Genomic DNA, 27,313 nt, shown 5'->3' with positions numbered 1-27,313 from the left:
TTACGTCCCCATTGAAATGAAACTTCTTCCAAGTGAAAACTGTAGACACAAAAACCACGCGAACGAGTGAGTAACCATTTCAGCCCCAAAAAGAGTGTTGCCGACACTAAACGCCTGGGAACACCCGGACCAGGGCGACCAGGACCTCGGTGGACGGCGAGAAGACGGGCGCTGACCTTGGACAGCGCTGGCCTTGCTGACGTCACGCCAAGCCCCGAGCGGGGGGCGGCGGGGCAGAGGGGGCAGAGGCGCGCGAGAGGCGGCGATGGCAGCACGCGGCGCCTGGGCTCTGCTGGGCTTGGGGGCGGCCGCCGCCCACCGCGAGCAGTTCCCGCCGCCTCCCGACAACCACACGGCATACACGGCGGCGCACGGCATACACGTGGCCAGCTGGCGCTGGGGCGAGGTGGGGCTGCTCATGGCCGCGTCCCTCTTCGTGGTAGTCACGGGTCTGGCCAAGGTCGGTGAGTGTCCGGTCCCCTCCAGATGTGCAGCAGCGATGACCAGCACCACTGGGTAGCGACCCCGCTGGCCGCCTGAGCGAGACGTAGCGGCGGTCAGCTCCCCTGGCACCAGGGGCGCAACAACTACATTTCCAAAGGGGGGCAATATACCTTTTTATAAAGAATCATCGTTCCCCCCTATTGAAGCGGGGGGTCCGGGGATCCTCCCCCGGGAAAAAAATTTGTATTTCAAGGTGGAAAATGGTGCTATTTAAGCAGTTTTATTACCTAAAAATTGATTACACAGAACTTTCTTTGCCCCCGTTTGCCCCCACTTCAAAGTTTCAGAGGGGGGGGGGGGCAAAATACCCTTGCCCCCCCCCCTGTTGTTGCGCCCCTGCCTGGGACCCACCCCTCAACTGCGACAGTGCTGGGAAGTTTCCGTACAATGGTCGCCTTGTGCGAACACCAGTGCTCACAGAACTCCGCGTCATGATGGGACTTTCGTTCGTTGAATAGGACAGCGTACAACCAATCTTTGAACATCTGGAACCTAACCGTTTATTAAAATGTTTTAACCATATCGATGATTAACAGTCTATGACCCAAAATTTAAACTTGGTATGGCATTTGATGTATTTCTTTAAACATATATTATAAAATATATTTTAAGTAACATAGGATACAATTGTTTCTCAAAACAGTTGTCTGTGATCCATTTTATCATTTAATCGTTCGATTAACAAACAAAAATCCTTGAATACATAAAAATATTTGAGCATCGTCTCCTATTTTATCTTCATGGGTGGCTCGTCATTATCAATTTATAAGTTTGGTTCTGTCGGAAACATTTGAAATTTAAATTAGATCTGGGAAAAATTACCAATAGCAATTTTTTTTTTAAAGTGGCCACCATCTAACTTTTTGTTTTAGAGAAGTTCCCGGAGACGCCATCATCACACTTCTTCTTTATAAGGTTAGCTTTATTTAAGATATTTTGTTGATCAAATATACTCTGTAACAGCACATATACCAAAAATAATTTTTGACGACCAGTTTTTCAGGAAGATAAATTGTTTTAAACGTTTTACCCGAAAGTTAGTCATTTCGAACTGAACATGTTACTAGTTTACGGCGAGTATTCAAACATAGGCGCACATGGAGAGGGTCGCTGTGTTCACTCTGTAAGTGAACAGCTTTGAGACGTCTACTCTTGTTTGCAGGCTTCCACCACGCGCACTGGCTGTCGTCTCGAGTGCCAGAGTCGTGGTGAGTGAACACTGCAGCTACACTCTGTTCAAACACGTGCTTAAGTAGAACTATTACAGTGTTAACATTGTAAACATACATTTAGATAGTATAGGTTTATTGGTTTTGGTCACGGAGAAGGAGCAATTTGAAATATTTTATTTTCCTCTTAACTTCCATCCCAAATAACCTACATTCCTCTTCCCAACTTCTGTAACACTGGTACCAAATTTGAAATGGGGGCACACGATTATAAGAAGACTAGTTAGTTTAGCTGTTTGTAGAGTAATCAGTCGTTAGGATGAGGTTTTCATATTAAGTGATTTAGAAACAGAAAATTCAGCAGTGAACTGACAGTAATAGTATGATTTATGTTAACTAAATAAAAATCCTTTTGAAAGAACCTTAATGTACACATTTTGCTGGCTTGATATTTCTCACTTTAGCGTTTACAAAAAAAAAAAAAAAAAAAAAAAAAATTCTGGTTTATGAGCAGGGGAGGAGAGGATCATTGAAGCCTTCAGCCAAACAACAATTATTCGTAAACCTGGCTGTTCTCTCTGTGCAGTGTTGAAGTCACGTGTCCTCTGTTGCAGCCTGATGATCCTCATGGGCGTGACAGTCGGAGGAGTCATCTAGTAAGTAACTACTGCAATGCGGTGGGAACATGTCGCTCAGTTCATGCCAGTTCAATTGAAATACCTATTTACAATAAATTTGAGAAATACGAACTACAACATGCTTAATGAGATCAAAAAAAAATTCATATTAAAAAACAACACATAAAATTCTCTATAAGGTTTACCGATAAGAGATTAGAAAACATTATATGAAAATATTATATAATGTATTTATTCTGAAGTTGGCAAATTTTAGGATGCCACCACTACCCATGAATTTAACTACTAAGTATTGAATAAATAAAGATATAATCTGGCGATGAATCTGTGCTCAGTGCATGCTATAGCTAAGAGCATGGCGGTCTGTGATGTACTGAACGGTGTCCCAGTGGCTACGGCGTGCCGGTGCCAGACAACCCCGAGGACAACATCGTGCCGCTGAGCGACGTGCACGAGTTCGCCATCCTCACCTTCACACCTCGGCTGTTCTTCCTGGTGCTGCTGCCCCCGTGAGTACATAGTGCCGGTCACAAGTCCCGCGAGTACATAGTGCGGGTCACAAGTCCCGCGAGTACATAGTGCGGTTCACAAGTCCCGCGAGTACAAAGTGCCGGTCACAAGTCCCGCGAGTACATAGTGCAGGTCACAAGTCCCGCGAGTACATAGTGCGGGTCGCAAGTCCCGCGAGTACATAGTGCGGGTCACAAGTCCCGCGAGTACATAGTGCGGGTCACAAGTCCCGTGAGTACATAGTGCCGGTCACAAGTCCCGCGAGTACATAGTGCGGGTCGCAAGTCACGTGAGTACATAGTGCGGCTCACAAGTCCCGTGTGTACATAGTGCCGGTCACAAGTCACGCGAGTACATAGTGCGGTTCACAAGTCCCGCGAGTACAAAGTGCGGGTCACAAGTCCCGCGAGTACATAGTGCGGCTCACAAGTCCCGTGAGTACAAAGTGCGGATCACAAGTCCCGCGAGTACATAGTGCAGGTCACAAGTCCCGCGAGTACATAGTGCAGGTCACAAGTCCCGCGAGTACATAGTGCAGGTCACAAGTCCCGCGAGTACAAAGTGCAGGTCACAAGTCCCGCGAGTACATAGTGCGGGTCACAAGTCCCGTGAGTACATAGTGCAGGTCACAAGTCCCGCGAGTACATAGTGCAGGTCACAAGTCCCGCGAGTACATAGTGCAGGTCACAAGTCCCGCGAGTACAAAGTGCGGGTCACAAGTCCCGTGAGTACAAAGTGCGGGTCACAAGTCCCGTGAGTACATAGTGCAGGTCACAAGTCCCGCGAGTACATAGTGCAGGTCACAAGTCCCGTGAGTACATAGTGTGGGTCACAAGTCCCGCGAGTACATAGGGCGGGTCACAAGTCCTGTGAGTACATAGTGCGGGTCACAAGTCCCGTGAGTACATAGTGCAGGTCACAAGTCCCGCGAGTACATAGTGCAGGTCACAAGTCCCGTGAGTACATAGTGTGGGTCACAAGTCCCGCGAGTACATAGTGCGGGTTACAAGTCCTGTGAGTACATAGTGCGGGTCACAAGTCCCGTGAGTACATAGTGCAGGTCACAAGTCCCGCGAGTACATAGTGCAGGTCACAAGTCCCGCGAGTACATAGTGTGGGTCACAAGTCCCGCGAGTACATAGGGCGGGTCACAAGTCCCGTGAGTACATAGTGTGGGTCACAAGTCCCGCGAGTACATAGTGCCGGTCACAAGTCCCGCGAGTACATAGTGCAGGTCACAAGTCCCGTGAGTACATAGTGTGGGTCACAAGTCCCGCGAGTACATAGTGCAGGTCACAAGTCCCGCGAGTACATAGTGCAGGTCACAAGTCCCGTGAGTACATAGTGCGGGTCACAAGTCCCGTGAGTACATAGTGCGGGTCACAAGTCCCGTGAGTACATAGTGCAGGTCACAAGTCCCGCGAGTACATAGTGCAGGTCACAAGTCCCGCGAGTACATAGTGCCAGTCACAAGTCCCGCGAGTACATAGTGCGGGTCACAAGTCCCGTGAGTACATAGTGCAGGTCACAAGTCCCGCGAGTACATAGTGCAGGTCACAAGTCCCGCGAGTACATAGTGCGGGTCACAAGTCCCGCGAGTACATAGTGCCGCTCACAAGACCCGCGAGTACATAGTGCGGGTCACAAGTCCCGCGAGTACATAGTGCCGGTCACAAGTCCCGCGAGTACATAGTGCAGGTCACAAGTCCCGCGAGTACATAGTGCGGGTCACAAGTCCCGCGAGTACATAGTGCCGGTCACAAGTCCCACGAGTACATAGTGTTGCTCACAAGTCCCGCGAGTACATAGTGCGGGTCACAAGTCCCGCGAGTACATAGTGCCGGTCACAAGTCCCGCGAGTACATAGTGCAGGTCACAAGTCCCGTGAGTACATGGTGTGGGTCACAAGTCCCGCGAGTACATAGTGCAGGTCACAAGTCCCGCGAGTACATAGTGCAGGTCACAAGTCCCGCGAGTACATAGTGCAGGTCACAAGTCCCGTGAGTACATAGTGCGGGTCACAAGTCCCGCGAGTACATAGTGCCGGTCACAAGTCCCGCGAGTACATAGTGCAGGTCACAAGTCCCGTGAGTACATAGTGTGGGTCACAAGTCCCGCGAGTACATAGGGCGGGTAACAAGTCCCGCGAGTACATAGTGCAGGTCACAAGTCCCGTGTGTACATAGTGCCGGCCACAAGTCCCGCGAGTACATAGTGCCGGTCACAAGTCCCGCGAGTACATAGTGCAGGTCACAAGTCCCGTGAGTACATAGTGTGGGTCACAAGTCCCGCGAGTACATAGGGCTGGTCACAAGTCCCGCGAGTACATAGTAGAGGTCACAAGTCCCGTGTGTACATAGTGCCGGTCACAAGTCCCGCGAGTACATAGGGCGGGTCACAAGTCCCGCGAGTACATAGTGCAGGTCACAAGTCCCGCGAGTACATAGTGCAGGTCACAAGTCCCGTGAGTACATAGTGTGGGTCACAAGTCCCGCGAGTACATAGGGCGGGTCACAAGTCCCGCGAGTACATAGTGTGGGTCACAAGTCCCGCGAGTACATAGGGCGGGTCACAAGTCCCGCGAGTACATAGTGCAGGTCACAAGTCCCGTGTGTACATAGTGCCGGTCACAAGTCCCGCGAGTACATAGTGTGGGTCACAAGTCCCGTGAGTACATAGTGCCGGTCACAAGTCCCGCGAGTACATAGTGCAGGTCACAAGTCCCGTGAGTACATAGTGTGGGTCACAAGTCCCGCGAGTACATAGGGCGGGTCACAAGTCCCGCGAGTACATAGGGCGGGTCACAAGTCCCGCGAGTACATAGTGCAGGTCACAAGTCCCGTGTGTACATAGTGCCGGTCACAAGTCCCGCGAGTACATAGTGCGGGTCACAAGTTCCGCGAGTACATAGTGCGGGTCACAAGTCCCGCGAGTACATAGTGCAGGTCACAAGTCCCGTGAGTACATAGTGTGGGTCACAAGTCCCGCGAGTACATAGTGCGGGTCACAAGTCCCGCGAGTACATAGTGCGGGTCACAAGTCCCGCGAGTACATAGTGCGGGTCACAAGTCCCGCGAGTACATAGGGCGGGTCACAAGTCCCGTGAGTACATAGTGTGGGTCACAAGTCCCGCGAGTACATAGTGCCGGTCACAAGTCCCGCGAGTACATAGTGTGGGTCACAAGTCCCGCGAGTACATAGGGCGGGTCACAAGTCCCATGAGTACATAGTGTGGGTCACAAGTCCCGCGAGTACATAGGGCGGGTCACAAGTCCCGCGAGTACATAGTGTGGGTCACAAGTCCCGCGAGTACATAGTGCCGGTCACAAGTCCCGCGAGTACATAGTGCAGGTCACAAGTCCCGTGAGTACATAGTGTGGGTCACAAGTCCCGCGAGTACATAGGGCGGGTCACAAGTCCCGCGAGTACATAGTGCAGGTCACAAGTCCCGTGTGTACATAGTGCCGGTCACAAGTCCCGCGAGTACATAGTGCGGGTCACAAGTCCCGCGAGTACATAGTGCGGGTCACAAGTCCCGCGAGTACATAGTGCAGGTCACAAGTCCCGTGAGTACATAGTGTGGGTCACAAGTCCCGCGAGTACATAGTGCGGGTCACAAGTCCCGCGAGTACATAGTGCGGGTCACAAGTCCCGCGAGTACATAGTGCAGGTCACAAGTCCCGCGAGTACATAGTGCCGGTCACAAGTCCCGCGAGTACATAGTGCGGGTCACAAGTCCCGCGAGTACATAGGGCGGGTCACAAGTCCCGCGAGTACATAGTGCAGGTCACAAGTCCCGTGTGTACATAGTGCCGGTCACAAGTCCCGCGAGTACATAGTGCGGGTCACAAGTCCCGCGAGTACATAGTGCGGGTCACAAGTCCCGCGAGTACATAGTGCGGGTCACAAGTCCCGCGAGTACATAGTGTGGGTCACAAGTCCTGCGAGTACATAGTGCAGGTCACAAGTCCCGTGAGTACATAGTGTGGGTCACAAGTCCCGCGAGTACATAGTGCGGGTCACAAGTCCCGCGAGTACATAGTGCAGGTCACAAGTCCCGCGAGTACATAGTGCCGGTCACAAGTCCCGCGAGTACATAGTGCAGGTCACAAGTCCCGTGAGTACATAGTGTGGGTCACAAGTCCCGTGAGTACATAGTGCGGGTCACAAGTCCCGCGAGTACATAGTGCCGGTCACAAGTCCCGCGAGTACATAGTGCAGGTCACAAGTCCCGTGAGTACATAGTGTGGGTCACAAGTCCCGCGAGTACATAGGGCGGGTCACAAGTCCCGCGAGTACATAGTGCAGGTCACAAGTCCCGTGTGTACATAGTGCCGGTCACAAGTCCCGCGAGTACATAGTGCCGGTCACAAGTCCCGCGAGTACATAGTGCAGGTCACAAGTCCCGTGAGTACATAGTGTGGGTCACAAGTCCCGCGAGTACATAGGGCGGGTCACAAGTCCCGCGAGTACATAGTGCAGGTCACAAGTCCCGTGTGTACATAGTGCCGGTCACAAGTCCCGCGAGTACATAGTGCAGGTCACAAGTCCCGTGAGTACATAGTGTGGGTCACAAGTCCCGCGAGTACATAGGGCGGGTCACAAGTCCCGCGAGTATAAAGTGCAGGTCACAAGTCCCGTGTGTACATAGTGCCGGTCACAAGTCCCGCGAGTACATAGGGCGGGTCACAAGTCCCGCGAGTACATAGTGCCGGTCACAAGTCCCGCGAGTACATAGTGCAGGTCACAAGTCCCGTGAGTACATAGTGTGGGTCACAAGTCCCGCGAATACATAGGGCGGGTCACAAGTCCCGTGAGTACATAGTGTGGGTCACAAGTCCCGCGAGTACATAGGGCGGGTCACAAGTCCCGCGAGTACATAGTGCAGGTCACAAGTCCCGTGTGTACATAGTGCCGGTCACAAGTCCCGCGAGTACATAGTGTGGGTCACAAGTCCCGCGAGTACATAGTGCCGGTCACAAGTCCCGCGAGTACATAGTGCAGGTCACAAGTCCCGTGAGTACATAGTGTGGGTCACAAGTCCCGCGAGTACATAGGGCGGGTCACAAGTCCCGCGAGTACATAGTGCAGGTCACAAGTCCCGTGTGTACATAGTGCCGGTCACAAGTCCCGCGAGTACATAGGGCGGGTCACAAGTCCCGCGAGTACATAGTGCCGGTCACAAGTCCCGCGAGTACATAGTGCAGGTCACAAGTCCCGCGAGTACATAGTGTGGGTCACAAGTCCCGCGAGTACATAGGGCAGGTCACAAGTCCCGCGAGTACATAGTGCGGCTCACACCTCCCGCGAGTACATAGTGTGGGTCACAAGTCCTGCGAGCTGCCTCCATTGTTCAACGGGAACGCCCTGCGTGGAACGGACGGGTCGAGCCCTACAGTGACGACCAAACAGTGCCCACTCGACATGGCCGAGTTACTCGTCAACTGTTCTGAAATAATCATACATGTATCCACGCATTGCTCGCTAAGAACTTCACGACCAACATATTTTGAACGCATTTAGCATTCTAAGAAAAATTCTGCGCCCAAGGATATTCTACATCCTCCTTCCAGCGTACTTACCAGTCACGCTACTAACCTCGCAGGACTTCTGGCCCGCACTATACCTCCCCTTCTCGACTCCACCAGCCACGGCCTGACCACTGCAGCTCTGCTCTAGTTCCTTCCTGTCGGAATTCTTTGAACCGTTTGAATGTGTACAGGATTATAACAATACAAAGTCATTTGTGTGAATACTCATACTAAACTGTTACTAGGCCCCTTGTGCGCGTTTCTTTCAGTACTCTTCAGTGATGTGACATATCAAACATCGGTATAGCGCAAATACATGTGTTCTCATGTTGCAAATACACTTTTAATACGAAACTCGAGCACGAAATTTAACTCAGATTTCTTCAAAAGAATGCTGAGCGTGATAAATATACGCGAATTGTGGTTTCAACGACATTCGTGGACGCCAATCAAACTTAGTCTCCGCACCCGCCGCTACGATTCGTTCCTGGAGCAGCTAAGTCATTCATCGAATCATTCCTTTTGCAGAGCGTAATTTTAAACTTAATAATGAAACGGCTCCGATAAAAGCGAAAAAAGACTAGAAAACATACTGAACCCCTACTTTGGACCAGATTTTCGACAAGGAATTTTATTTAAATACTGTCCATCTTGTTGAAATTCATTAAACAGTTAATACTTCCAAGATCTCTTTAGTCTTTGTGAACTTTGCTTTACATTAACCGCCACAGATGTCAGCATTGTTACACATGTTTGTTCCTTGACTTCCGTCACATGGACGAAATTATTCCCACCAAATGCTGTATACCGAGAGCTAAGATGTCACACATAAAAAAATATAATTCCTATTTAAGGAATTAATAAACTAATCAAAATATAACACATCGAATAATGGCATTTATGCAGTTTTACTTTTAAAATATATTTGTTTGGGTAAAACAGGCGGTTGTTGCAGCTACTAGCAACCCCACTCCCTCGGCGGCCATTAGTGTATCACTGCGCGCTCCTGAGACAGTGAGACACGTCGAGGCACTCGGCGCAGAGAGACGGAATCAGTCAGGAATACATGAATATCACAGCACAGAAGAATACAGTGGGATGATAACAACTGGACAGCTGCAACAAGAACAGTAAGTAATGATTTCTGACTGCATTCTCTGTTCATGTTGCAACCGTTTTTCGTTGTTAACTCACTGTGTTCGTATGTGTTGTGATATTAATTTTTTCCTGACTAATTCTATCCTCTGAGTTTTCTGTAATTGACGATGTATTTTCGAAATACAGCATGAGCCAAAAATGGAGTATGTCAGAAAATACGTATTAATGAAACGTCAGTTCGTGACATGACGGGCTGACCAGGCAACTGCAGACTGTCTCGACCCACACTTCACTGCAGAGGGAAACCTGCGGCGTCTCTGAATACATCGCGGTACCAGACGAACGGGTCGATGTGATTAGCATGTGCTCGAGGGTGCTTGTCGGGCGACCGTGAGAGAGCGCTGATACGATCACTGTTGCACGCGAATCAAGAAGTTCCCCCCCCCCTCTCCACCAAGGGTGACCGCCCGCAACCCTCACTTCCTTCCGCCAGACGCGCGCCCCGGACAAGACCTCACGTGACTAGTCCACGTGATTCAGTGCGTGACTCACCGACCAACCAGCGAGCTGTGTTGAGCCCCAAGCTGCGCTCGCTGTTGCAACCTCAGAGGCGTCTCTTGCTGAGGAGCTTGTTACTGCTGGCTGCAGGGTAACTGCTCCAGTATCCTCCCAGGACAGGCTGTTGCGTCTCTTCTCCCGATGCCATCTTCAGTCACGGCATAGCGCCAGGAACGAGCGCAGTGATTTCGTGATTATCTTTTAAAATGTTCCACGGTGACGAAGGAGATTGAGACATTAACGTTTTCACTGATACGGCTTTTTTTTAAAAAGAATTAAGAATAACCTATAGTTAGAAACTGACCTTAACTAATACAGGTAAAAGAAATTATAATATTTCTGTTGTGTACATGTGTTCAAGTATGCGAGTGAGCAAGTAAACGAGTGTACTTGTATGAAAATATGCTAATAGGCAAGTGTGCAAAATACAAACAATTCAAGCGCCCCAAACCTCATTACACATTCGTTATGCTCCGATGACATGACCCTCCTGAAGGTCCCTTATGAAGGTCACTTCAGAATTTTCCACTGAATTTAAATACAACTATTTACTAATTTTTTTTACGTCAACATCAGTTCTCCTTACAGATAAATGAGATGTGTGGAGTTATTTTTGCAAATGCTATTTTCTCTCTGTGCAGAGTGATCCTGGAGTCGGCATACTCGCTGTACGATCGCGCGTTTGCCTTCAATTTCCACACGATCCTCTTGTACGCAGTAATAGTGAGTACTCTTATTCCATAATAGTACAATATAAGTACATTTAAGAATGCCATGAAAGGTGATTTAAATTTTCTCTTCATGGAATTTGTAAGAATAATTTTTCTTAATTTGTTGACATGCATATTTATTAAGTTTTAGGTGCTCTTATTTACACATAATTAAAATATAAATTTTATTTTGTTTCAGGGGACACTGATCAATACATTCTTAATAGGTAAGTAACTCCCGCCAGATGGCTAGCATAGCATGTTTTCGAAACTCAGCCCGATTAAAGAGTTTAGGCAACTTGAATGGCGATACCAAATACTTTAAGAGAAGATTGAGTTATATGCAGTTACGAAAAGTAACTGGATTTATAACGAATATGTTTGGAACACATTCCCATTAAGTTTAATGTGCAATAACCAACCAGTCACATGTAGTAAATGTTTTTTTAGAGTAAATAGTGATTCTGTAAAAGTTTCTCTCACATGTGAACTATGATTGGAATAAGAAGCAAGGAAGGTTTCTGTTTAATTTTGCAACTTTTTACTGTGAGTACGAGTCGAGTACCCACACCTGTTTGCCAAGCGTAGGATGACGACGTCTTTCTTCTTATCGACCACTGACTTTGTCCTGGTGGTCACTAGGAGCTCATGGTTTGGGGCAGTCCAAATTGATGTGTCCATATGGCTTTGTTTATGCGACAATTTACATATCAAAGCTACTATGTACAAATCCAATTGATTCTTTAAGAGATGCATCGAGCTCAGGTGTGACAAGTAAAGTCAAGATGAAGGCTAGTGACATGGTCCCTGGGCGACAATGGGCGCTCATGCTGAGCTCACACAACATTTGATGTACCTTCCTGAGCAATCCTCGAGCTTGGCAGTGCTGAGCTGTCAGCAGGGCTCTGGGGGAACCACTGTTAGGGAGGTTGACGTGAAGAACGCAGTGACACACGCTGTACCTAACCACTTGGATGCAAGTGCACGGATTCATTTATAAAAGCTGATACAGCTAAAAAGGTTCAAAAAAGTCCCCATTGTCAACACACTAACCTTTTCAGAAACCCCTTGGAGTAACGTTGCTGAAGCACTGTGATGCTATGTGAGTCACACGCGTGTTGTGGCAGGCCCCGCTCTGTTCGGGCTGTCAGAGGCGGGCATGATCGGGCCCATGGCGCGCACGGAGGACGGCGTGCTGTACCACGTGTCTCTGATCGACTGCCTGGTGTTCTCGGCGCTCATCTCAGCCGTGGACCCGGTGGCTGTGCTCGCCATCTTCCAGGAGGTGGGAGTCAACAAGGACCTGTACTACCTGGTCTTCGGCGAGTCGCTGCTCAACGGTCAGTGTTTCTCGGGGCTGCCCTCGCCGATCAAACACCTCGCGAGATGCCTTTTTATTGACCGATTCCTTTCTCAAGTTAGAATCTCTTTCAAATCGTCGCATCCATCTGGATGCCCTGTTTGTGTTTAAGTGCTATAGTTCAAAAATTAATTGCTTATACTTACTTGATAACTCTGGTATTCGGGTCCCGCAGTTCAAAAGCCGCCTTCGATCCCTATTATGTTCCTTACACAATAATAATGATTTAATTTACAGACTTATCTCAAATTTCAATAAATATGAAAATTTTATTAAAAACTTTAAATTTTAATTTTTCATGATTACCCTAATTTCTTGAGTAATTTTATAATCCTGTTTATTCTTCCCATTCTAGATCATTTAGTTAAGATTATCTCAGTTGCTGTTTTGTTTGTTATTGTGTCGTCTTTTATTATCCTGTGTATGTTGTATTTATTCGCTTGTATGTGTCGTGTTTTTATTACTTGTTCTGTGCACACCTCCAAAGCTTCGGCTGTTGGTGTGCATGTCACAAATCTAATAATAAATAATAATAAATAATAAATAATAATAAATAAATAAATAAATCTTCGCTCTTTCCACATTACTGTAGTCGAAATGTTTCGTTCGCTACACTTGATACTGGTTGTCACCAGAAGTGGGATGTAATGGGCACATCAAATGGACTATAGGGAGTTTATCCTAAAAAATAATGGCTTCTTAGATATTTTTTTCAGTTTTCGTTCAAGAGCCCTAAATCGCAATAAAATTTATTCGTAGCCTTAAAAAATTATGTTCAATTGACCATAGCCTGAACCGTAAATAGTTTGTGTCTCACGGGTGCCACGAATGTTGTCATTAAAGCCTTTATTTATTTTCCTATACAGGATGAGTCTGGATTCGACCGACAAACCTAGGCCGCAGGTTGATCGCGACAAAATAAAACGAAACATAGGTACGACTTATAGTCATAGTGCTTCTCAAGTGTTGTATACTTCTTTGAAGTTGGGACTGAGCAACATTTTTATTGAAAATAATAAATATAGTATTTAAAATTAATCATTGTGCATTTGAATTATGCTTAAGTGAAGGATATTGTAAAGTTTTTGTCGCTGTAGCACAATTATTTCATTAAAATAATTGGTCGTAGCATCTTTTTTTTACATATATTTGGTGGCGTATTACTATCCCTAATTATTTCAGGTAAATAGATATGTGAAATTTCCTTAATTCGTAGTGATTGTATAACTACATTTAATAAAACATAATCTAGATGCTCTGAGATTAATATTAAATAATTTCTCTATTATTTACAATAAAATTGTTGTTCAGCTCTAGCTTCAAAGATGTAAACCAGGATTAGAAAGCACTTAAGACCATATTTTGTAGTAATGAACCTGAAGCAGAAGTTGGACGGTCGAATTCAGACTCACTCTGTGATAAGTGCATGGTTGATTGAGGGTCACTCCTAAGGACATAAGAAGTTAATCAAATCTAAATCGCCACCGGTCCAAGATTTTGGTAGACTATGACTGTCTTCCTTGAACTTAGGTGCAGGCATAACACTTGCACATGTCGGTACCTGGCGCCTGCATCCCCTAACTTTGAAAGGTGTGCGGGGTTAAATAGACTGCCTTCCCAGTCTATATGAGACAAGTTGCAGTCCTGCTGGCAGGTGTGGCAGCTGGTGACAATGGTAGTCCTCAGGGTAGTCCTCGCAGCAGTTCCCAGCAGAAGTTGCCGACATGGACGCAGGCCTGTTGTTTGAGTACTAAATCCACCCAGCCAAGACAATGCAGGTGAAACACGCAGCACTACCATGCGAGGCAGCAGGGTGTGGTGTTCAACACTCTTGGAAATGGCGGGGTACACTAGGGGCTTCTGGTGGGCTGTAGCAGTGGTTTGTCCATACATCCATCCAATCTGACTCAGCCCCACATTCGACGCCAGACTTATTTGTGGCATCATATAACACAATACATTCTTTTTTTTTCGTGACAAAAACGTAATTTTTTTTTTTTAAATTACAAAATAGTATGGGCATTACAACACTTTGTAACTACACTTAACTAAGTCCGGAGGGTAAACACTGGGGCTTGGTCGGTGGCAAGAACAGCAGATTATAATGCAAAAGTCTTGATCAACATCTGTTTGCAAGGAGTGGGACTTCCAGAGTAGTTGTTTGCGGTATTGACCAAACTTGAGGGACTCGTCAAGGAGGGCCGTGCAGCGCGCGTGTCGCTGCGCAGACGCGGTGACGGTGGTGCTGTACACGACCATGGAGGCGTTCAGCAAGATGGCGGAGGTGCCCGCGGAGCAGTACGGCCTGGCCACACTCGCCTTCTTCACCGTCAGCCTGGGCGGCTGTGCCGTGGGCGTGCTGCTGGGGCTGCTGTCCGCCCTCATCACCCGAGCCACGGGCGACGTCAGAGGTCAGCCCTGCACACCGAGCCCTCCCGGCTCCTCGCGGACTCACAAGAAACCTGAAACACAACAATCAGCAGTTCGTCGCCTGAGAATTGGAGTGTTCTATGTCCATTGAAGTCGGAACTGAGATATAAGCATTTGAAAGTTCAAACAACTATGAATATCCATGACACAGAACAAAATAATATTGGTCTTGAATTAAGAAGAAACATTTTTATGTGCGTAGACGTGTGTGGATATAGTACAAATGAATACTAATATTAATTTCGTGTGCATAGCATAAAAAACCTAAAAAGTGGACATAGAACACTCCAATACTCAGGCGGCGAGTTCCTGATCATGAAAAATTTCATTGAACAATAGAATGTATTAAAAAAAAATTGGTTGTCTGTAAAGTCGGTTTACGGACGATATTTTCACGTGACAACGTCATAACAAAACATTGATGAAATGATGATTGCATACTTTTATGAATAAAATTGAATCATTTTTATTTTAATAACAAAAGAATAAATACTTGTAATTATACTAGTAATCAGATTTTAAAAATGCAAGGATAATAATTAACCTTTATTGCCGAAATTTGTTGTTGTAATAAGCAATTTAAAACACATTAACTTTTCACTTCACTTTATAAACAGTCGACGAAACAGTTCACGTGTAGATGACTTGTAATTAATTTTAAAAACTGGCGTTTAGCTATAAAGTTTATTTATAATTATGAACAAGTTTTCATATAAATAAACTGTAATCAAATATCTATCATCAATTATACGAGTCACCATAATTTTTTAGTCAATTGTAACATAACCTATTATTACTGCACTCACCGACAGCGTAACGGAACACAGCGTAACGGAACAATGAGCGTAACGGGACACAGCGTAACGGAACAATGAGCGTAACGGGACACTTTTTTGTGCGTTGTAGACGGCGTTCATCAATTTATTAGACGTCACGTCAAAAATTACATATCTGCACACAGTACTTCTCACAAATCATCATCAAATTTTATAGTTAGAAAGCTAGTCATCTCCAGCAAATCCCAGAGGTACATGACATGTTGTAACTGTTTTGGCAGTGGTGGAGCCTCTGGCGGTGCTGGGACTGGCCTACATCTCCTACCTCACAGCAGAACTGTTCCACTTCTCCGGCATCATCAGGTGAGGCGCCTGTCTGGAGCTAGCAGCATCTTGCCTCTCACTGTACCACGAGATGTCACTGGATGCACTCGGCACTTAGTTCAGTTTTAAAAATATTTTATTGCATCATGTATCCATATTGGCATAAAATATCAGGTTTTGATGGTTCGTGAAATGAATGCTAAGGTTTCAGATGCACCTATTGCAAGTAGATGTGATGATGTTCCGTGTAATTTATTACACAAACCACTTGAGTTTACACTGCGAAATTTATATAAGCAATATCTACACCATGATTTAGTAAACAGTCATAATAATTTCTGTGTTGGAATGCCAAACCTAAATAAATAGTAGCAAACTTAATTCGTAATATTCCAGGCAAAATGTCGTGGGTTTCTGTTGCTTCTGCTGTTGAACCATGACCCAGCTTGACCGACAAGAGAGATATGCAGCATATCCTGAGACGTCATGTCCCTAGTGATCACCTGATAGTGACGGCGGAGGGAGATAGTGAAACAGGTGACAGGTGGCGCCGAAGTAGGTCCGTCTACGTCATGCCTTATCAATGGCTGTCACCCGACTTGCTTAGGTAGAAACAAGCCGTTTACGACATTGATTTTTCTTTTTAAGAGCATCGATACATTTTTGGTAGAAATATATTTTGAAAACAAATTTGATCGCTTTAAGACATTACTTAACCATTACAATTTTGTTTACTTTTATGCACGATTATCAGTGTAAAAGCTGGTTCTGTTTCAGCACTGGTGTTGCATAGTTTGAATCAATTGTGGTGTGTATTTATTTTGTGCTGGTTATTATAATATAATAACTAGCACAAAATAAATAATATATGCTACCCTTCCTCAAGGTCTGATGACGGCTTTCAAGAAGCTTCATTTCAAGAAAAAATTAATGAATGTAGAGTTTATCACCATGACAGCAGAATGTCACTGTGTTCACAGCATCATCTTCTGCGGAATCGTGCAAGCACACTACGCCCTGAAGAACATCTCGCAGAAGTCTTATGTCACTGTCAAGTACTTCACGCGGATGGTGAGGTGAGTTCCCACATCACCTCCGCTCGGCTTGGTGACGGGCTCTGTCGAAACAACGGCGCAACTGTTTGGCGAGTGTTCGGTGAAATACTGTTTGGCACGGGCTAATAATCGAATCGGACGTATATCGAAGTACGAAAATGCCAAATACTAGGTATTATGAAATGCTGACTAAAACGTGATTTCACATAAAATGCAAAAATACGCAAGCACGGATAAAAATATCCAATATCAGAGTTTTCTGTAGACAGTTAATTTGAAAGTGCTCAAAACTACAAAGACGAATCAACGGATAGAGCAAGAGAATTAGGCACAAACAATATAATATATAACATATAATTATATATAATTTATTATATTATTATTTTTCACAAATATAATAATGATTTATAATTTCAAACAGCACTGCACTATGAACGAATAACCAGAAATTCCCACAATCGCCATTTACACAATAATAATATAAACTAGTACTGAACTCCCTTAGTTTCACTTCTTGAATTCGTCGGAAGTTCCATGTACCGGTCGTTATACAGCTCGCATAGTTCCAAGCAACTTCAGTTTAGCTTACTTGATATGTACAATTTCTACACTCAGAAACTCAGTCTTAATTTATTAGTAACATTTTTAAATAACTCTAACACTAGTCAATTTCTTGCTCTCAGTTACACTTTACATAACACAGCTTATCTCTCTTGGAATATGATTAACATTCATACGATCACCGCGTCGGCATGTCTGAAATGGAACATTGACAAAAAAAAATTATCTTTCCCCGCATTGAAAATCTGTTTTTAATTGAATGCGATTACCATGGTAATGGAGTGATACAACTTATGTGCTTTTAAATTCCCAAATGTTTATTTCAATACACATCCTCACTACTCTTGTGAACAGTGTAAGATGTGTTTTATTGTTTTAATTAGTTGTGCTTATTCAATTATTGCGTTTTTTATTAAAACTTAATCATACATGAAGTGTCTGATGATATCAATACCTCGGATATTATTTCATAGAGTTGATCCACCTCAAACTTTCCAGGGGCCAGACTTTTGAAGTGGAAGCCATCTGTAATGCTGTATGTATCTCAAGATTGTTCGTTCCGAGCAGACCTAGTATTCAATGGACTCTTACAGAGCGCCTGTCAGCCAATGTGGACCACTCTAGGCTTAGTCTGAAAGCAATGTCCTTTAAACTGGAACTGTAAAGTTAGTATTTTCTGATCATTTGGGCATACTTCGTTCACTTAATGTTCAATAATGAGAACAAAATTCCTCCAATCAGGCTGTGCAGTTTAATTCTTTGGCTGTTCTTGGCAGTGTATAAGAATGAATAGGTAAACACAAAATATCATTGCACCATGGATAAGAAAGGAACTATCTGATGGTTTATAAATATCCATATCTCTATGCTCTTCCAGGTTGTCATATTCTGTCTCGTGAGAGCCAGGGATGGTGAATTCGGGGGTTTCTTAATGCGCGGGGCATGAGTCTATGCGATTACAAAGTCAATAGTGACTTAACTGGATAATTCGGGCCACTGGAAAATGCACTCTGGTTTCTCTGTCATTCGGTGGGTTTTGATAATGCAAAAGCCTGGGTTTATTTAATGATTTTTTTGTATCCTGGATGTTGTGAGACATCAAACGAGCCCTCTGAGATGGCATGGGTCAGATGGGTTAGACTCGGGTCGTCCATTTGTGCAGCTCTACGTGCGATGCCATCATCTTCCTGTTCCTGGGGATGGTGCTGGTGAACGACAGACATGTGTGGCACACGGGATTCGTGATCTGGACGCTCATCCTCTGCTTCGTCTGCCGGTTCATCGGTGAGTCCTCTCTCTCCTGTCCTGCCCGCACTGTTCGAGGGATCTCCTCAAGCAACTGGGTCAGGTTGTTTTATTACCAATCAGTTACACAAGCCCGTGTTATTCAAGTACAACCTGATTGTACATCACTATACTAAGCTGGTGTTAGAGGTATCGCTCATTTATGCCATGGTGATGAAGCTCAGATGGATCGTATGTCAACACATAAAACATGTTAACATAACGATTATTCTAAACGAAATTCTATGAAGCCATGTTGGCCATTTATCTAAGATATTACAAAAAGGTATGAACACCTCTTTACCTCCAAAATATTAACATATCCTTTTAAAAGTGGGAATATTTTGGGCATTTCACTCCAAACGAACAGTACAAGATGAAATGCCCGAATGAGTGAGAATATCGTATTATGTCCACAAAACACTCCAAGATTTCAATTGGTGTTCAAGTGCTCGCCTTCTACACACCATTCTCGTCGTGAACAAGAATGTCTCACATACAAAATGATTGTTTTAGTGTAGAAATAAACATGTATCATTATTAGAGATATTATAAAAGGCATTTGCAAAATTTCACACGAACTTCATGATAATACTTGGAAATTATGTTTAATATCGTCGACCAATAAATTGCGAAGAAATAAACAAAAAATGATTTAGTAGTATCAGGGAGAGATCGATCGACACGTATGGAGCAGTTTTTTTTTCAATTCATTTTCAAGCTTGCAGACTTGTTAAAAATATCAAAACACTTTATTGATGTTATTGTTCGCGAACTGTTTTTTTAATTTTTTTTTGTGTCTTAATATGAATATCTTTGGCTAAATGAAACCTTATCTCGTGTTTTTCTTAATTGTCGTATAAAATATTCTACTGTGGGTTCACGAGGGCTTTCATTTATGTAAACATTCATCAAGCGATCAAGCTAAACCGACCAAACTGACGCGAGCACATATTTGTTTGAACACAGGCGAGAACTTCCTCTAAGCAGTATATAAAAAATCTGAAGTAATTGCCAAACTACGTGGTGCAGTACCGAGAGATCTGCTGAACATGCCTCCAATCAGCAGACAGATGCCAGCAGCGCCTGAGGGAGCGAGTGTGTGTCGGCAGGAGTGTTCTCGCTGACAGCCCTCGCCAACCTGTATCGCGTGATGCCCATCAGCGGCAAGGAGCAGTTCATCATGGCGTATGGCGGTCTGCGTGGCGCCGTCGCCTTCTCGCTGGCCGAGATGCTGAGCGAGGACACGGTGCGCCCCCGCAGCATCTTCGTCACCACCACGCTCGTCGTCATTCTCTTCACCGTCTTCCTGCAGGTGGGCATCTTTCTCTTCACAGTCTTCCTGCATGCGGGCTTCTTGTGTCGATACCACCATGCTGGTCTTCTTTCTCTTCACAGTCTTCCTGCAGGTGGGCTTCATTCTCTTCACCGTCTTCCTGCAGGTGGGCTTCTTCTTTCTCTTCGCAGTCTTCCTGCAGGTGGGCTTCTTTCTCTTCACCGTCTTCCTGCATGCGGGCTTCTTGTGTCGATACCACCATGCTGGTCTTCTTTCTCTTCACAGTCTTCCTGCAGGTGGGCTTCTTCTTTCTCTTCACCGTCTTCCTGCAGGTGGGCTTCTTCTTTCTCTTCGCAGTCTTCCTGCAGGTGGGCTTTTTCTTTCTCTTCACAGTTTTCCTGCAGGTGGGCTTCTTGTGTCGATACCACCATGCTGGTCTTCTTTCTCTTCGCAGTCTTCCTGCAGGTGGGCTTTTTCTTTCTCTTCACAGTTTTCCTGCAGGTGGGCTTCTTGTGTCGATACCACCATGCTGGTCTTCTTTCTCTTCGCAGTCTTCCTGCAGGTGGGCTTTTTCTTTCTCTTCACCGTCTTCCTGCAGGTGGGCTTCTTCTTTCTCTTCGCAGTCTTCCTGCAGGTGGGCTTTTTCTTTCTCTTCACAGTCTTCCTGCATGCGGGCTTCTTGTGTCGATACCACCATGCTGGTCTTCTTTCTCTTCACAGTCTTCCTGCAGGTGGGCTTCTTCTTTCTCTTCACCGTCTTCCTGCAGGTGGGCTTCTTCTTTCTCTTCGCAGTCTTCCTGCAGGTGGGCTTTTTCTTTCTCTTCACAGTTTTCCTGCAGGTGGGCTTCTTGTGTCGATACCACCATGCTGGTCTTCTTTCTCTTCGCAGTCTTCCTGCAGGTGGGCTTTTTCTTTCTCTTCACAGTTTTCCTGCAGGTGGGCTTCTTGTGTCGATATTCTATCCTCAGTCTTTCTGTAGGCAGGCTTTTTGTGTCGATACCACCTTACTCGTAGGGTATTTTTTATTTTACTTTTAAGTTAATAACTCTCTCCAACGCTTTCATTCACCTATACTAGTTTTTGTATACGCCAGCCACACTCTGGCTGTCTTGCTCACAATCGATCAAAAATACTGGTTTTATACTAGGGTGGACAGATGTTCTAGGATGTAATTATCGTGGCAAAAGGTGTGGAGTTCTATTATTATTTATGCCCGAACTAACTAATAATAATGATTATAATGGTGACAAAGTTATCAAATACTCAGGAATTCAAAATATAAACCTTACATAAAGCTCCTTTTTCATCGCCACTCGGGTATCGATAACTGTAAGCTTTAGATGATCTAGAAAATGACTTTACTAGGCACAAACTTGGGGAAAGGTGAAGGATTTTGATCGTCTAAGACTTCGCTGAAGTTCGTGAGCCATAATGTCATGATGGAAAAGTCCTGAAGGTTCATTGGCTCCTGATGTTCCGCATATGTGCAACTCGGTGAGGTGTTCTGTTTCACAACTTGGCTCTCAAGAGGCTAAAAGCATTGTTAATAGCTATAGGGGAACTCTTTTGCTCAAGGCGGAACAGCGGGGAAACACTTTACTAACAGTGAGTGGTCTTCGGGACAACCTGTTCCAGTTGCTTCCTCACGGCGGATATGACTCGGGACGAGCACATGATCAGGAGCTGCTAACTGTTGTGTTTCAGGGCAGTACGATCAAGTTCCTTGTGAATCTGCTGCACATTTCCAAGTCCAAGTCCGGACAGAAGAGCCTGAACGAGGAGCTGGGAGACCACGTGAGTGTTCCACCTGAGCTGTCCACTTGAACTGCTCCCTGATGATGGCGGCTGCAATGTCGAACGAAACGTCGGTGAATTATTCGCCAAGGACACGGCTACAACCCAGAATCCAAGCTACTTCAATTTAGTTTCTTATTTCTCGAACCTCTCATTTTATTGGTAATTTTGATTAAATTATCTTTTTCCCCCCCCCATCGAGTAAGGATCGAACCAAGGACGGATATCGATTGAATCAAACATTATTTTAACAAGCGATAATTTTAATGATGTTTGTAATTTTCCTAATTTCCGAGTTAATAATTACGAATTTCCAAGATGGCACCCATTATGTCATCATCGGCCTGGTGGCTGGTGGATGAAGAATTTAAGCAGTTTTTAGGATTTTTCACCATATTTATTAAACAAGTTTTTTTACTGAAATAAATACTTTGCTCAAAATTTACTGATTTGAAAAATAGTGAGTTCCAAGATGGCGGATGTGGAGTCATCTAAATGACCAACAACCTCCTGATTATAGGCAACGACAGGCGAACACGCCCGAACATGACCGAGTCCTTACCATCGGTAAGCCACAACTGAGGAAGCCAACAAGGCATAGTCCCGTATTCCCTATTTTACACTACTCTCAACATATTTTTGGTTACTTGGAAATTGAGGTAGATTATTCATAAGCCAAACACAGATTATCTAGAGTCCTTGAGAATTAGTTTAAAAAAATTTAGTTGCAATGTCTGAGTTAAACTGTATCATTTTTTTGGAAGAAATTCTTCAGTAGCACTCAGAAGAGGTTATACAATTTTATAAATCCCCAACCTGAATATAACTTTGAACCCAGTATCTACTTACTCGGTCTCTACCTTAATTTTCACAAGGAATTAATCACATTTAGGAATATTTAAATCACGTATCCGAGCAATCTTTAAATGATAGTATACGTACAAAACTGCACTGAAGATGTTAAGGAAGTGTTACGAAACTGTTTGAAGGTGCTGTCCTTGGTGATGTCTGGCATAGAAGAGATTGTAGGGATCCGCTCGGACTTCTACATAAGGGTAATTACTGCTTCTCAAACAAAGTAAAGTTAATACCTCAAGTGTTAAATGCAGTGATAAATTTACACGTGTGTTCTTTGCAGAGGAAATTTGAACAACTTGATGACTCATGCCTGAAACGGATCTTTCTGAAACCTGGGAAGCAGAGTGACTTGACGATCATCTTTGAGAAGCTGGCAATGACGTGAGTAAGAGAGTTTATATACATCGGCACATGCCAATGATACTGATTTCAGTGTGAGTAAAAATTGTTTATCCAAAAGTCACCAGATAAACATTCAAGTTATGTGGTAAGGAGGAAGTTACACGATATGTTTAACATGACCTGTCTCTTTGCGTATGCTATGCAAGGAATTTTATTTCATGTATAAAATATGGCAGTAGAATGAAAAAAAAATTAAGGGATTTATTTGTCTTATCTTTTTTTTTTAAAAAAAGGTTAGGGAATGCAACTTCCTCGTTCAAAACATAACTCACTGTGTTCAAAATAGAATATGAAGACAATGGCTTTGGTGTTTCAGAATCTCTCAATATACCATCAGTTAGTCACCACTTTGCGTCTTGGAAAACATGATAAATATTGGGCATCGTATCCCACTTATTCAGAACATGTGGGCTGTTGGCCATTGACGTGATGGTAGCATCGTCATTGATCAGGATGACATCAGTAAAGTATGGATCGTCACATCCTTCGTCACTCTACCAGCAATTGTCACTTTTACAACTATCATATATGACCATTCATGAAAAACCCAAATTTTTTTTGTATCACAATATATAGAATCTTAAAATTACCCATTAGTCAAATAATAGTTTCTATAAAAAAATTCAAACCACCGTTGGCACGAACAAAGTTCTTACATTGGGTACAACTGGTAGGCGGTGCAGGTGCTGGTACTAGGTGTAGAGATGTCCGTATTGTGACCTGTGCTAGGGACTGCTGACTCCAGGAGAACTAGATGACTGAGAAAGAGCTCACGGTGCTGACCTGTCTCTTGGTCGGTCCCCAGGGAGCACTTCACGCACCTGTACGGGCCGCTGGCGGTGGCCGAGCAGAGCAGTCGGGCGAAGCACGCGCCTGTGGACACGAAGCCTGGCTCCTCCAGCGTGTACCGCACCCACAGCTGTCGCACCACGGCGCGATTCTCGCTGCTGTACCCGGGATCCTTCCTGCAGCCGCGCTACCAGGAGATGCTGGAGGACCCTGACACCGCCGGCACCCTGAGGAAGGTCCTGCAGAGCGGGCCCTACCACCAGGTGTGTCTCCCTGCAGCCGCACTACCAGGAGATGATGGAGGACCCTGACACCGCCGGTGCCCTGAAGAAGGTCCTGCAGAGCGGGCCCTACCACCAGGTGTGTCTCCCTGCAGCCGCGCTACCAGGAGATGCTGAAGGACCCTGACACCGCCGGCGCCCTGAGGAAGGTCCTGCAGAGCGGGCCCTACCACCAGGTGTGTCTCCCTGCAGCCGCGCTACCAGGAGATGCTGAAGGACCCTGACACTGCCGGCACCCTGAGGAAGGTCCTGCAGAGCGGGCCCTACCACCAGGTGTGTCTCCCTGCAGCCGCACTACCAGGAGATGATGGAGGACCCTGACACCGCCGGTGCCCTGAAGAAGGTCCTGCAGAGCGGGCCCTACCACCAGGTGTGTCTCCCTGCAGCCGCGCTACCAGGAGATGCTGGAGGACCCTGACACCGCCGGCACCCTGAGGAAGGTCCTGCAGAGCGGGCCCTACCACCAGGTGTGTCTCCCTGCAGCCGCGCTACCAGGAGATGCTGGAGGAACCTGACACCGCCGGCACCCTGAGGAAGGTCCTGCAGAGCGGGCCCTACCACCAGGTGTGTCTCCCTGCAGCCGCGCTACCAGGAGATGCTGGAGGACCCTGACACCGCCGGCACCCTGAGGAAGGTCCTGCAGAGCGGGCCCTACCACCAGGTGTGTCTCCCTGCAGCCGCACTACCAGGAGATGATGGAGGACCCTGACACCGCCGGTGCCCTGAAGAAGGTCCTGCAGAGCGGGCCCTACCACCAGGTGTGTCTCCCTGCAGCCGCGCTACCAGGAGATGCTGAAGGACCCTGACACCGCCGGCGCCCTGAGGAAGGTCCTGCAGAGCGGGCCCTACCACCAGGTGTGTCTCCCTGCAGCCGCGCTACCAGGAGATGCTGGAGGACCCTGACACCGCCGGCACCCTGAGGAAGGTCCTGCAGAGCGGGCCCTACCACCAGGTGTGTCTCCCTGCAGCCGCGCTACCAGGAGATGCTGAAGGACCCTGACACCGCCGGCGCCCTGAGGAAGGTCCTGCAGAGCGGGCCCTACCACCAGGTGTGTCTCCCTGCAGCCGCGCTACCAGGAGATGCTGAAGGACCCTGACACCGCCGGCGCCCTGAGGAAGGTCCTGCAAAGCGGGACCTACCACCAGGTGTGTCTCCCTGCAGCCGCGCTACCAGGAGATGCTGAAGGACCCTGACACCGCCGGCGCCCTGAGGAAGGTCCTGCAAAGCGGGCCCTACCACCAGGTGTGTCTCCCTGCAGCCGCGCTACCAGGAGATGCTGGAGGACCCTGACACCGCCGGCGCCCTGAGGAAGGTCCTGCAGAGCGGGCCCTACCACCAGGTGTGTCTCCCTGCAGCCGCGCTACCAGGAGATGCTGGAGGACCCTGACACCGCCAGCGCCCTGAGGAAGGTCCTGCAGAGCGGGCCCTACCACCAGGTGTGTCTCTGGGGCAGGGAACTAGCAACTGGCTATGGCTGGGTGGTGAGGCAGGACAATACGTATGTTTGCTGTATTCAAACAAACGTTATGTTGATAGAAACAAACCATTGGTAACAGTGTTAAGAAATGAGCAGTCCACACGGTTTGTGACTTTCTTTTAACTCACAGAAGTTGTTTTATACCTTTTTATTTACCAATCGTCAGTCATACTTTTGTAAAATTTTAATGCATTTTAACACAATTAATTTCGTTAGTTTTTTTTAAAATTAGACTAAATAAAAAATACACTTTAATTGTGAAATATTAACGGCCAATATTTGACGCAACATAGTTTTTTTTTTTTCAATTTGATCTATTTGTCTTAAACGTCAGACGTGATATCGTAGTAACAAATTATACATCCACACAAACAAATCTGCCAATATTTCAAGTTTGACTACTTTAAGCCCATGTAATTTTATCACGAAATATGCTATAAATAAGCAAGAGGAAGAACTGTCACTTGAGTAGCTAGAGCCAAAGCGAGCAGAGAGTTAACTAGACATGCTACAACCCTGCCCAAGTTTGGTAGCAACTCCACTAACTTCCGCAAGAAAGCAGTCAGTTATATTTCCCTGTGTTGTATGCTGGTATTTCGGAAGACTACTGATGGGTTCGGAATGGTGTGCAGATACAAGGGCATCTCAACACGGACGCGATGGTCTCGGAAGGACTGAGCGTGCAAGAACAGCTGGAAGCACGGCACTTGAAGACCATGCAGATGGCTGAGCTGGCGGCGCAGGCGAGGGATCTTGACGACGTGTTCTACCCGCCAGGCAGCGTGTCGGAGCTGGCTCCCACGAGGAGGCTAGTGGGGTCAGGTGAGATCCCTCGCACATCGCGTGCTGGATGAAGGACCCTGTAGCCGGCGGCGGAGAGGAGAGATGCTTGTGGTTGCGCAGAGCTGAGCGAGGAGGAGGGCGTACCCCGGGGACTGCTGCACGGCGTGCAGGTGATCCTGGACAGGACGGAGCGGCGCCTGTCCCAGAGGCTGTCCACGGCCTCCAGCGACCCCAGCACCGCCTGGTGTCCGCGGCAGGAGTCAGCTGCTGCCGCTGAGTCCTGCGTCTGAGCTGTGCCGGCTGCTCCACCCTGACTCCCAGCGGCAGTCGGCACACGAGGCCCTGCAGTCGAGCTGCGCTTGATCACTTACGGTCTTCTTTATGTACTCGCACACTACGTTAAGTTTAAATATTTTATCTATTTAAGAAATATTGTCTTCAGATACTATTATGAAGATTTATTATTGTCATAGTCATCCTCAAAAAAAAACGAATTAAAAAGTAAACGCTAATAATTTCACATTGAAAACTTATTGCAGCACACTGTGACATTTAAGTTTTGTACACTCAAAGATAAATATAATTAATGTTCGCAGGCTTTCACGGCCATTGTCTGAAGTGGCTTGGCTTCTGGGTTGTAGCCGCGTCCTTGGCGAATAATTCACCGACGTTTCGGTCGACATTGCAGTCACCATCATCAGGGAGCAGTTACCTACTGATGATGGCGACTGCAATGTCGACCGAAACGTCGGTGTATTATTCGCCAATGACACGGTTACAACCCAGAAGCCAAGCTACTTCGATGAATATAATTTCTGTAGAAAAAAGCTCCCGAAACAGAGGTAGGGTCATTCAGTTCATCTCCTTACAGGCGAAACCTTAACGTAATGGGAAAATGCTCTTAGGGAAATACTTGAAGAATATTTTATATTCCCAAAATTATCATTTAAATTGGTTACATAGCGTTCAGTGTTTCAGATACACGTGAAAAGTGAAACATTCCGAAACTTGAGCGTTGCTTGAGCTATCTGTGGCGACAGTGGGCACGGAACTAGACAGGAGAGAGCGAGCAAGACGAGGCGACAGAGGCAGTGGCCAACCAGAGGCGCCCGCGGTTCGCATGTCGTGGTCTCATTGGAGCGTC

The 27,313-nt window shown here is 46.3% G+C and overlaps 1 protein-coding gene across 1 annotated transcript; it reads left to right on the top strand.

Annotated features, from left to right (window-relative positions):
• Positions 1–9,396: 9,396 nt before the first annotated feature.
• Positions 9,397–26,659, top strand: LOC134540889 (Na(+)/H(+) exchanger beta-like). Its single transcript, XM_063383918.1, has 15 exons — positions 9,397–9,482; positions 10,650–10,731; positions 10,918–10,945; positions 11,846–12,058; positions 14,307–14,489; positions 15,566–15,647; positions 16,589–16,684; positions 18,387–18,508; positions 19,621–19,823; positions 21,489–21,578; positions 22,568–22,633; positions 22,717–22,817; positions 23,644–23,890; positions 26,019–26,208; positions 26,290–26,659. The coding sequence occupies exons 1-15, from the start codon at positions 9,451–9,453 to the stop codon at positions 26,457–26,459; spliced, it is 1,905 nt and encodes a 634-aa protein (XP_063239988.1). The 5' UTR covers positions 9,397–9,450; the 3' UTR covers positions 26,460–26,659.
• Positions 26,660–27,313: the final 654 nt, after the last annotated feature.

The sequence above is a fragment of the Bacillus rossius genome, chromosome 17 (assembly GCF_032445375.1).
Source record: "Bacillus rossius redtenbacheri isolate Brsri chromosome 17, Brsri_v3, whole genome shotgun sequence".
In the NCBI taxonomy this organism is placed as follows: domain Eukaryota; kingdom Metazoa; phylum Arthropoda; class Insecta; order Phasmatodea; family Bacillidae; genus Bacillus; species Bacillus rossius.
The sequence above is the reverse complement of the archived record's forward strand: the minus strand, read 5'-3'. Positions and strand labels throughout refer to the sequence as shown.

Coding starts and splice junctions, on each gene's coding strand:
- LOC134540889 (XM_063383918.1), top strand. CDS start 9,451: ATGATAACAACTGGACAGCTGCAACAAGAACA. Junction 19,824..21,488: donor TCTTCACCGTCTTCCTGCAG/GTGGGCATCTTT, acceptor GTTGTGTTTCAG/GGCAGTACGATCAAGTTCCT. Junction 22,818..23,643: donor TTTGAGAAGCTGGCAATGAC/GTGAGTAAGAGA, acceptor GTCGGTCCCCAG/GGAGCACTTCACGCACCTGT.